This window comes from Anas acuta, chromosome 7 (assembly GCF_963932015.1).
Source record: "Anas acuta chromosome 7, bAnaAcu1.1, whole genome shotgun sequence".
NCBI lineage: Eukaryota > Metazoa > Chordata > Aves > Anseriformes > Anatidae > Anas > Anas acuta.
Genome location: NC_088985.1, coordinates 23,424,120 through 23,437,165, shown reverse-complemented (window position 1 = coordinate 23,437,165; position 13,046 = coordinate 23,424,120). Strand labels below are relative to the sequence as shown.

Sequence of the window (13,046 nt, the reverse complement as noted above, 5' to 3'; positions counted from 1 at the left end):
ACTGTGTAAAAAGCCAAAATCTGGCACGCCTTGCTGATCGCATTAATGAGAGTAACTATGCCAAATCTTCTCTGATGTAAACAAATGAGAACAGATTATAGGAAAAGCCTTGATAGTAAGTTGATGAATGGGTGGAGACCACCTCTCTTTTACTCAGACATGTTTCCAAAACTTGACAAGCCTGACTCACCCTTGTGGTTTGCTGGTTTTCCTTTTGTGGTGCACGCTGAATGTGACTGTGACTATGAAATCAGACTATCATAGGAGATATGTTTAATTCAAACTGCTGAAGCCACCTTATTAAATGGAAGGTGCTTCTAGACACTAGGAGTAACCTCATTAGAAACTGTTCAAATCTCTACTGTCTCAAGAAAACATCTAGTTTTCTTGAGGGGTTCTTCACAGAGAGAGTGGTTGCACACTGGAACAGGCTCCCCAGGGAAGTGGTCACTGCACCGAGCCTGACTGAATTTAAGAAGAGATTGGACTGTGCACTTAGTCACATGGTCTGAACTTGGGTAGACCTGTGCGGTGTCAAGAGTTGGACTTGATGATCCTTAAGGGTCCCTTCCAACTCAGGATATTCTATGATTCTATGATTCTATGATTCTATGATCTAAAAATTCTATTCATTAATCTTCCAAACTGCATCTTAAAAAACAATTAGAAGTTAAATACAGACTTTCAATCTTGTGATGATAAGGAACAGAAAATGACTCAGGGTGAGTGTACAGCATTTGTTCTGTGACTGTGTTTAGCTGTATTATTACTTTCCGCTGAATATCAAGAATGAGTATGACAGTCTATATCCATATCCTTTGCTTGTAGTGGAGATGTCAGAAAAGGGCATGTATGCCCACTAAAAGCCTGGTAGATTCCAGGCTGAACAAACTTCAGCACATTGCAGTTTCCTTTTGTAAAGATTTATGTATCCCTGCTCATTCTAGTATCCTAACTCAGTCCCTGTCCCAGTGTTTGCAGATGTTTTTTGAGTGTGCAGATCCAGAGTTTCATTAATTCCCTATATGTTATCACTAACACTGTGTTTTCTTGCATCTAGTCTTTTTGTGCATCCTAGGTAAGTATTTATGTTTTCCTCAATATGAGGCTAGTTTTCATTTCCTAGCAGGTATAGGCTCAGGGCATTCTTTATTGTTTTCCTCTGTGGCTGTGGTTTATAGCTGAAATTTGAATTAATTAATTGTAATTCTCAGGTGGCATTCTTGTTACACATTTCACTTTGAATAATATTATTTAATGAAATTACTAGACTTCTCATCATCAAGAGCATTCACCTCTTGTACAAAATGACTTCTTGAACAGGAGGAAACAGTCAAGTTGTACCAGGGGAAGTTTATATTGGACATTAGGAAGAGTTTTTTCACAGAGGGGTTGGTCAAGCATTGGAAAATGCTTGGAACCCCAGGGAGAAGGGGTGGAGTCCCCATCCCTGAAGGTATTTAAAAGGTGCAGATGTGGCACTAAGGCATATAGATGGGACTTGGTGGGTCAGGTTGATGGTTGAACTTAATGATCTTGAAGGTCTTTGCCAACCGAGATGGTTCTATGATTCTGTAGTTCTCTTAATATTGACCAGTTCTTGGTTTTGTTATTACCAGATTTTATTTTCATATGTTTACATTTCTGAGCCAGAAGCATTAGTGAAAGCACTGAATAGTCACAGGATGATTTCTGCAGAACACCAGTAACATCTCACTCCCCTCCCTTCTATCCTTCCCATTATTAGCTTGCAGTATCTTACAATAAATGCAGTTAGCCTCAGGGTCTTCATTTCTTTCTGCATTATTCTTTATGGATGTTATGTGCGTATGTCAGTGGAAAAAAAATGATGATTCTGGTAGACCTGTTAGCCTTACCTCACTTGTTTTGACGCAGCTACTAAGTGAGTTTTAAAAGAAAGAAAAATAGAAAAAATGTTGGGAAATTGAAAATGGAGGAAAAAATCAAAATTGAAATTGAAGATTTATCATGTAAGCATATAAAAAGATCATGGATTTTCTAGTCAAGGAAAATTATTAATTGATTTTAGTATATATCTAACATGATACTACAGAAACAGGAAAAACATAAATATACTATTTATTTATTTATTTATTTATTTATTTATTTATTGACTGGGACTAGCCTAGAAGGTCTCTAGCTGCCCAGCTTTTTATGGATTTTAACTAGTTCTGCAGTTTATGAGTCATCCTGTAGGTGGTCTTAGGAAGAAAGATCATTTCTGGAAGCTAATGTATGCTTTTCCCATAAATGCATGTAATCCAAAAGACCACCATTACTGAACAGATAGACATAGTAGTAATGAGATATATTTAGGATATGTATGATCTACTTTCTTCACTACTTATTTGTAAAAAGAATTGTTTAATATACTAACAACCCTTGTTTTAGCAAAATTTGCAAAGAGTAAGTTAATTTTTATTATTCATAATCCCTTTCTGGATTGTTGCTAGCCTTTTCTGATTATTATAGGATATCTTCTTTGCTCTTTTTAAAAATGGAATTCTTATTCATGATTTAAGATTTGGCTATTTATTCACTTTACCTGTCTCTCAATTTTCTTATTTGGGTTTTAAATTGCCTTTATACAATTGATTATTCTATTGAGGTTATCCCATATTCCAGTACATCTACTTTAATACTTCCTCTCCAGTTACTTTATTATTTTTTATTATTTTTTCAAAAGTCTGTCCTTTGGAAGTGAGAGGCCTAATCATAGATCAGTCTAAATTTCCCTTTCATCTCAGATAAATCAGTTTATGATTGCTGTATCAAAAGTTATGACTTTCTCTTTTATATGTACTGTCCTCCTTACCAAACCAGAGTCAAAAGTAGCATTACTCTTGTTGGGTCAGCGATTATATTGTGAAGAACTGCAGCTATCATCTCAGTCAAGAGGAACTGATCCTTGCCATTCATAATGCTAGTTGCTCCTCAATCTCAGAAATCTGATTAATGACATAATGTTGATGATAATTATTTGAGTTGGTAGTCTCAGTTTGTAATCTCTGATGTAAGAACTAGTGATTTTTTGGTGACTTCAGGTTGATGCCACCTTTCTAATGCTTTCTAGCTTTTTCCCCACCTTGGAATTTTATACACAAAACCCAGAATCAAATTATTATAATGTGTAAAATAGAGTAAGTTACCTTTCTGTTGCTACTGATATCTTTGATAAGTAATCTACTGATTACTTATAATTTCAGGAGTATGCTCTCTGAAAATGGTATGGAGCAGCATTTACTTAATGTAACATCAGTGTATAGAATTATACTAAGGAAAAGAAGACAATTCTTTAAGAAAAAGCTGGTTTCATAGCCACCAAGTATGGTTTAGATTACTAAAGGAGCACTATAAAGATATATACGTATACGCTAATTTATGCAGTTGTTGACTGTGGTAATTAGAGCTCTCCTGTGTTAATTTAGCAGAGATGAAGTACAGAAGGATCTTTGCAGGCTGTTATCAAAACCAGCAGGGAGAGCCGTGAGTCCACCGGAAAGAGCAAAGGACGTAAATCTTTATGCACCTTCTGTGAACTACATAGATGAGGCTTTCTTGTACTCTTTACAAACACAAAATCAGGTGGAACAAAATGCAGTATGCTTGGCCTTGTAAAATCTAAGTCTGATTCAGCTGGAAAATAAAAAATAGTACAAGGTCAGCTCTAGGCCTGAACTGACATACATTTTTAATCAAGTAATGTGATGAATATATTTAAACTCAGTAGGGTAAAGGTATGCTTAAATTCTTCACTAAAATGAAAGATGAAACTTGCCTGAACATTCGGGAATAATGTAAGGAGTTTTCAAAAGGCTTAGTGATTTTGTGCAGTGTATTTTGTTCAGGACAGCTGGCTTCTTAAATTTATGTTATATAAAAAATAAATAAATAAATAAATAAAAACAAAAACAAAATCAAAATCAGTATTGTTTTGAAAAGACGCACACATACAAAATCCAAAGAAAATCTAAGCTTCTTGATAATGTACGTAGAAAAAGTCTTTTAGTCAGATTGTATTCAGGATGTATATTTTAGTGAATAGGACTTGAATTTCAAGTTACTAATGAAATTTAAAATTTCACACAGCTCCGCTCCTGAAATTACTGCAGCCAGTGAGTTGTGATTATGTTCCTTGGGACTGATCTAATTTTTACACCTTCTTGGATCTGATGATTTGTACTTGGAAAATGATTCCAAAATGCTTTCACATCATATGACAGTTGGATTTAACAGTGCATCAGACAGCATAAGGGAAGATTTGTTGTCTTCAAAGATATTAGCTTAACTTTTTTGGCTTATATATTACCATTTGGCTGTGTTTATGCTGTGATGAGGTGCACATACTCTAACTAGGAGTGACATAATTGAATGCAACAAATCTTCTAAATCTCCTTTGGCCCCTCAGTGGCCATGTTTCAGTGCTTTGTTCCAGAATGATGTATGCAAATATATTTCTGGTAGGTAACAGAACTGCCATCCTCATTAATTCTGTTTATACCTAATCTAAATATCAAGAGCTGCAGAGTACTGGGGTAGTGCCACTGTACCGATATACCAGATTTCATTTTATTAGTCAATCATGTTAGCCCTTCAGGTTCAGAAATGTTGCAGCCTGAAACCTATTTTGATAGCTACTACTGTATCTTTTAGAAGTTCAAAACAAGCCTTCCTCTTTACTTCCAATTGTTTGATTACAGCACATCTGATTTATTTGTCATCCTGTCTTTGAATCAGCAGTAGCAGCAAACTTTATGATATTATTACACCATAAATTCTCGTGTGACTTTGTAGCGGTGATTAGAGCAAATAACCCCTTTGTATGGTGCCAGAGATAACGTACAAAACCAGTAACACGGTGAATTGTATGGACCCCATCTCAGTAACACAGTGAAAGCATGCACCAGAACATTTCTATTTCTACTGTAGACTTTTAGCCCTTGTATCCCAGTCTTTTTGCACAGAAAATGAATCTATCACCCTTGCATTCAGCCTCTGCTTTTTAATACTGCTCATAAAAGCAAAGCATGCTTCGTATTCATATATGCCTGCTTCCACCTGTATTTTGCCTGAAAACAGTCCTTAGAGATACATTTGACTGTTTTATGGTTATGTGTTATTTATATTAAAGCTTCTGGCAAAAGTGTTTTATTAATTTATGTAAAAACTCTAGAGTTTTTGGTATATGAAAAAATAACTGCAGGACCTTGTGCATAAAACTAAAATGGTTTACTTCTGATAGAGAGCACATGTTTCTGTTAATGGAATAAGTTAATGGCATTGTAAGTGTTATCAGCTTTGGAGTGCATTAATTTGTTATGTTTGAAATGTTTGAAAACTAGGTGATAGAGATGTTTTTAGAAAAAATGTCCTTTTAAATCAAGCTAGAGTGGGGTTTTAATGTATCTGAAATAGTGGAATTTCACAGAACTGTGGATATGGAGATATTTTAATATAGAATATAAACAGCATGTGAACCAACAGAACCAAGAATCTGCAGCATGCTGCAGATATCTATCTCAAAAGTGCTCAGTTATCGGGATGATTTAATACATCTGAAGATTTAAAGAAGCTATTCCCACTGCTGGAGATCTAGTCTTCTGTATTGTAATTAGGTGTTTCTTGGGCATATTAGTGTATTTCTTTCTGACTTACACAGCACTGTAAAAGCACTGAAAATGCATCCTGGTTTGCGAATTAGCAATAGTAATATGGAAACTTCAAACCAAGTCATTGGCAGAAGAATATGAAAGAATCTGAAAACTCGTTTGCTGGCTTTGTGCCAACTTTAACTCAATTATTCCAGCACTTGGTAAAAGCACTGAAGAAAAGGGTTACATATTTCTCTGTCATGATAAAAAGAAACAACAAATCTGTTAGTAGAACATACATTTTTAGGTTAACAAAAGTCAGTACTGGCTAGGTATCTCTGTGTGTTTGGTAGGTCCTATGGAAAGTACATAGATTCAGTAGATGTAGGATGGACATCATTGGCAGGTGTATAGCTACTATACATCTGCTCAACCCTGATGGAAATGATCCCTAGTTTTATCTTGTTTTCTGAAATATTGACCAGACATAAAACTTTGGTCCAACCAGAATTACCAAATTTCAGAATTGATATTCTTTTTATTTTTCTGTATGAAGTCCGGTGAGCTATTTAAGGGAAAAAAGGGGATTTGCATAAAATTGGAACTGTTGTCATATTTTAGTGGGGTATGGGAGAAAGAAGAAACCCGTGTTTCTCCCACCTGACTGCCATCCATGCAAGGCTAGGCAGATTGCTTTCACTGTCCTTCAGTTCAACATGATTGTCCTCTGCTAGTAACTGTATACTACTGTAACAGATTTCATATTAGTGGAGCTTCTTCTGATCTACTTCAATGTAAACGTTATCAGTTTCTGACTTAGCCGTTTTGAGGTCCTGGTTCACTGAGCTGCTTCAGCATATACCTAGTCAGGGCTTATGTCCAATAAGAATCAGTAGATCCATTTAATATGAAGTAAAGAGGCCACCCACACTTCAACATATCTTTGAAAGCCCTTCCATTTCCAAGAGCTTTGCACCACAACTGTATTAAAGGTGCACAGTTAGATAAAATACTTGCAATGACCTCAATTATAGCAACAACTTATTGTCACTCAGTATAATGAGAAATAATTTAACTTAACTTATCTGAGCCAATTATTTTTTCTGCAATAGTAGAGTTTTGCTTTAGGCTACCATGACAATTTCAAGTGTTCAAAGTTCATTTTCATTTTCTTTCTTTCTTTCTTTTCTTTTCTTTTCTTTTTTTTTCTTTTTCTTCTTTTTTGATTAAAAAAATGCATTTCAAGAATTGTCTAGAATATGAAAATAAGATTAATTATTGTTTCAAGAAGGCTCCATAACTTTATTGACATAATTTGCAACTTTGCAATGTATTCTCTTCTTTTGTCTATGAATTTATTTATTTGTGTATCTGTAAATGTTTCTGTAGAGAGTATGCTTCATATTTCTGTTTTTCTCTGCTTTATGAAGTTGGTTCACATCTTTTACCTCTTGTTGGAATATTTGTCCTTATCTGAGTTTGAATATTCAGTTTAATGTATGTTTTTTACCTTATAGTCATAAGTATAGTAAAATCAGTGATTATAAAAACAAAATTTTCAATGAAAAAGTAATGAATCAATTCTCTTTGGCAGAATAAATTATTTTCTATATGTAACAACAAGTCTCCAGTGAAGAAATATGGAATTTCACCAACAGTTGAAATTTTGTAGCCATCCTTCGATTCAGATATGTAGCTTCAGGCATTGGATAGAAAGGAACATATTATCAGTATTTCAAAAACTAATTACATAGTTCATGCTTTATGAAATGTTAAGCTTGTACTGCACTGATTTTTGGTTTACTGATATAGAAAAAGGCAGTATTACTTGATAAGCATTTATGATTTTTGTTTGTTTTTATTGTTAGGACACTGGAACAACAATACTACTAAACTAGGCAATATTAAATTACATTTGTATGCAAGTATTCAGCTTAAACTGTTCAAACATCAAGACCAAAAATATAATGAAATAGTAGTTAAGATGCAAATGTCCATAAGAATTTAAGCATGGGAAAATCTGTTTATTTAAAACCCTTCACAATAAAACTGTTTAGTTACTTTGAAAACTCATTAGTATTCCCATAAATTCCTTGAGGTCTTCTGTGTTATTAAATTATTCTGTTTTTATTTCTTTACCTTGCAGTGGCATTCTACATGTACAGTAAAATTACAACATAGTTCTCCCTGACTAATCATTGTATGAATAATTCCATTTAAATTCTAGAATATATTACTTCTATTAAATATGTACTGGTATTCCTGTTTATTAGACAGAGTGAATTGTATGTACACCTGCTGTGAAAATAAAAGGAGTAAAATTTCATGATTTGACTTGTTTGTTGTTATTTATGAAAAAGCAATGTACAAATTTAAATTTGCTTTTATTGTTGTCAAGAAAGCAGATTTTTAATTAGCATTTTGAAAATTATACTATATAACAATTTTATTTTCTTGTACTTGTTGTAACTGACTGTAAATATCTTTTTTTTCTAGGAATTTGTCAGGTAATATTTTTTCAAGCCTCATGAATGGACTTTTTTCTGAGCTGCTAGCTCTGAAAGCACTGTAAGTATGATTCTCTACATTCTGAAATAGTCAGGAAAAACATTGCAATAAATGTATAAATGTTGAATATGAATTCAAAGAGGATTGTTGCCATGAATGCATTAGAAATATAAAATATGTTTTGTTATCAGTGTCTATTGATATGTCAGCACTATAGACAATATGTCTATTGTCTATGTCAGCACTATCAGTTAGTGCTGACAACTTGACCCTGTTCCTGACAAGCCCAGATTGGCCATCCTGACTGGCATTACTGTTTGTTTCTTTTTTCTTTTTTCTTTATCATTCCTTTCCATGTTTGCCTTCACTACATTTTCTGATAATTCTGAATGCAAAAAAACACTCATGTTAAATACTTTTCTAGAATTATAATGGTTCCCAGTTATTTATATTAAATGCACCTCTCTGAGATTTAAAATGTATATTGGGTGTTTCCAAAGTTAAGTTTCTTCTTAAAGGAGTTGTTTTTTTTTAGTAAGGAAATATATGTTAAAGTATGACCTTCCACCATCTCCTCAAATTTAATTCAGTAATCAGTGATACTGATTACTGTTCTCTAACCAAAACCAATTTTTTCCATAATGTCTTGGAAGCCATTAAAATGGGGACAATGTCTATTAATTAATCAGGATATCTTGGTAATTACTTATATGTCTATGTATATTTGTCTTTAGAGTTAGATAATTTTAATCTAACAAGTGTTTAAGTATGTTTCTGAGAAGTATACGTACACCAGTTGTGATGTTTCTTTGCCTTTCTAGGCATTTCAACACTGATTCACTCATTTGTGACTGTAATCTAAAATGGGTCTTGCAATGGGCCAGAAATACTTCAGTCCGAATCGCAGAGGAAACAGTTTGTGCTTACCCTAGTGCTTTACAAGGACTGTCATTTCGTAACCTGAAGGAAAACCAGCTGATATGTGGTGAGCTGTGACTTAGTATTACAAATAGAAATGGAATAGAGAAAAGTGTGTGTGGTTTTGTTGTTGTTGTTTTTTTTGTTTGTTTGTTTGTTTTTTAGTGATGCAAAAAGTTAGTAACTCTGGTTTTCTTGTAGGGACAATAAATTCAGATATACTGCACAGGAAATGCAACTAATATTTAAAGAGAATGGAAAAATTACAGTATTCTTATTTCATCCAGAACAATACATATATTTAGAGAACACCTTTGTCCAGATTTAAATCTTAAATTCATGTTGCTTAATATATAAACATGAATATATAATGGTAGCTCTAAGCTCAGGTTTATTGCATGAACCTGAGGATTCCTACAGGGATTTAGAGAATGTTCCTTTCAGTTCCTTTCAGTTATATCTCTGACATAAGTGTCAGATATCATTTTTGTATCTTTCATTTTTATAAACCTGTACTATACACTTTATTCATCCCCAGGACATGGTATGATTTTTACAGTGAGCTTTAGTTAGGCAAATTCTTTATGCGAATCACTTTCTAAGAAAGGTTTTCCACCATAGCAAACACGATGGATATAGTATGAGGTAACAAACAAACAAGAAAATGTATGAATGAGTAAAGAAAATTAATCTCTTGCCAAACACTGCAGAGCAAAGGATAGACAAAAAAAAAAAAAAAAAAAAGACCAAAAAAAAAAACAAACACCAGAGATTTTAAAAGTAACATATAGTTCAGAGGAAATATCCTTGCCTAAGATTATGCTGTTGGATTCCATGATCAGAAATATGATTTGATGAATAAATATTAATCACAGAATCTTGACTTTCTTGAATGACAGAAAATTGCTGGGTGGAGACTTTGCTGATGCCATACAGAAACTAAAGGAATGACACACTTTTATTCTGATAACCACAAGAGGAATTCTGTATGTTGCTAACACATTTCTAGCAGAAGGCAGATCAGTGTTGACTAGAGTCATAACAAAAAATTTGGTTTTAACAACAACTAATGCAGACCTTTACAAGTTGGGAGAGATGTTATAGGCTGTAGACCACAAATGGTCCAGCGGCTGAATTGTTAAGGAAGCGCAGATACCTGCCTGGATCTTAAGGAATGTGCTCTTGTGAGGGAAAGGGAGAGAAGTTTCCAGTAGTCTGCATTAATGAACATTTCAAAATCTGCAATCCCTCTCAAACTCTTTTGAGAGTTAAAGTGAGTGAGCTCTTACTTTACAGAGTCCCAGCATGGGTATCTTAATAGAGATCCATTTCCCAGCAGGAAAAGTCCTCCTCCTGAAAATGGTGGAATGATCAGAAGAATCAATTAAGGACTGTTAATTGGTACTTCCAGGTTGCCAGTGAATGTGCCTTCAAATTCTACAGATGAAATGAAACTGAGAGCAGTTTCTCAGGATGTCATACCCAAAATCCAAATAGGACTCCATTCCACACTTGATACAGAATTTGTAATACCTTTCTAGTTCTTACTGCTATTTATAATGTCCAGAACACTTGACAGGGTTTGTAATGACTGCCAATAACTTGACACTGCTTTTAATATCTGCAGAGAGCTTCCTGTTGATTATATATGCTGAGCATTCCACTTGCTCTCTAGTGCCTGCCACATACTTCATGGTGTTCATATCTCTTGGGCAAATCATGATGCCCGCAACATTTAGCAATTTTATTTTCAGTAACTTAATTTGAACTTAGGTGTAATGGAAGGCTGTCTGGCACTGAAATAATAACAACTATTGAGAATGTTTTTAGAGTAGTATGCGTTGAAATATGCATAGAGCTAATCAAATGAAGCATATCTTAAAGAAAATATTAAGAAGTAGTTTAAAAATTGAAGACTTCTGCCTGTGAACATCTTCCATACTGTCAAACATTTGTATTTAGAGTTACTGTTCTTCCTTCTATGTGCTAGTTGAGGTCATGAGGTATCATTGTCACAAGATGAGAAAAGAACAGGAGAATGGAAGAGAGAAAAAAATAGAAGAGAAATGGCAAAGATCTTCACCGGGTAGATAGGGAATGAACCAAAAAGTCGAAGTATGTGAAAGGGAATGGAGAGGAAACTAAACGGTAAAAGAAATCCTTCTACCTACAATATAGCATGCAGTTTGCCATGAGCTTTTTACATCTATTTCACATTTTGATGGGACATGAAATCATCTTTCAAATTCCTTCCTGGCAAATCTTTCTCATGCATCTGATAACTTAAGGTAGCCAAAGAAGTGACCCATTCAGCAGTTAGAAAAGTGCTTTGGGATTTTTATAAAAGTTAATCTAAGTAATGGCATAGTTTGGAATTCATGACTCTGCTTCCATATTTCATTAACAGCTTATAAGAGCTATTTAAATCTTCTTTAACAAAAATCTCCAGCTCTCAGAAATGTGGTTATAAAGCAATTTTTGACAGTGTTGGAAATAAGGCTGAAAAGTAGTTTGATGATAAAAGATAGTTTTGCATTCTTGTACTTAAATACGAGGGACTGCAGTGAATTCATAACAGTATAGACAGAGTATCTTTCTAAAAAATGATTGTGAAATTGGCTTCATGCAGTGCCTTGTTACTGTTTCTCCATGACTCCAAATAAAACTTACTCAATTTACAGGAGGAAAATTACATTTTCCTGAATACCTGAACACAGTGCTGTAAATTCCACCTGAGGCCTGATATGTCTGCGATTTTCCCTTGTGGTCTTCATCACCAGAGGTTGATTCTATAGGCTAAATTCTTCACTGAGTGAAGACTTGTATGAGTTTTTGTCTTAATAGGATTACAAAAGATAGCTCTTAACAAAGGTTTTTAATTATTTACATCAATGAATGAAATACTAGAGTTTAGTTTCTCAGTCTCAGAGCTATATTGATGCTATTGAGCTTCAAGCAGTAAAAGTTCATTTGTTCTGCAAATTACAATTGGCAAGTAATTCTGATGCAGCCTTTTTCTGATAGAAAACATTGACTCATCAGAACACAGATGTTTGGAAAAGTGCTGACTTCCTGTCTCCCCCAATTAGATTTTATGTAAAGTTTAGAAAATAGATGACAAAATATTGGTAATCTTTAAATAAATGATTTGGCTGAAAATATTGTAAATATTTACTAAATTATACAAAAAATGTTGTGAAGGTCAAAGTATAAAACTCAGAGTTTTTCTGACATTTTTGTTGTGCTTTAAGACATTGGCATTATTTGCTTTCCACCAAAATTTATATATATATTTTAATTCTCCACAGAGAAATAAATATTTCTCATGTGGGTCTCCCATAAAAAACAAAAGTTCCTCCCCAGCTTTTCTGTAGGCCCTCTGTAAGTACTTTATAAACTATACGGTCTCCCTAGAGCCTTCTCTTCTCCAGGCTGAACAACCCCAATTCCCTCAACCTGTCTTCACAGGAGAGGTGCTTCAGTGCTCTGATCATCTTCATGGCCCTCCTCTAGACTTACTCCAACAGGTCCACATCTTTAGTCTGGGTTCACATCAGGCCCCAGAGCTGAATGCGGCACTCCGGGTATGGTCTCACGGAGCGGAGATGAGGGATAGAATCATCCCCCTCAATCAGTGCATGTTCTTCATGTATCCTCCTCTGTCAAGACATTTCCAGAGTAAAGAAACAAATATAATTTCAATTGTTAAATAAATTCATTTTGCAATATGCTTTCGGGGAAAAATATGGTGGAGACAGAACTTGCAAAGCACAGAGTAATGGCTAACATATTGCAGCTAAGTCATTTTCCTTTCTTTTATTAACGTGAATGGGACAGTGTATTGGTTTTATGTGGCAAAGGTGGAGGGGAGTACAGGGTTGGCCTCTCTGAGCAGAGACCAGCCCCATCCCCATGTCAGATCAGAGCCAGCTCCAGCTGGCTCCAAAAGGGACCTGCTGCTGGCCCAAACTGAGCCAGTGTGTGGGGTCTCTGAGATTGGGCCACAGA

The 13,046-nt window shown here is 34.6% G+C and overlaps 1 protein-coding gene across 5 annotated transcripts in view; it reads left to right on the top strand.

The window, feature by feature from the left end:
- ADGRA1 (adhesion G protein-coupled receptor A1) overlaps positions 1–13,046 on the top strand; it is a 277,097-nt gene that overhangs the window by 107,613 nt on the left and 156,438 nt on the right. For all 5 annotated transcript variants that reach the window (XM_068688179.1, XM_068688176.1, XM_068688175.1 and 2 more), the window contains exons 5-6: positions 8,109–8,180; positions 8,942–9,105. In XM_068688179.1, coding sequence (XP_068544280.1) covers positions 8,109–8,180; positions 8,942–9,105 — 236 coding nt within the window. The remainder of the gene's footprint in view (positions 1–8,108; positions 8,181–8,941; positions 9,106–13,046) is intronic.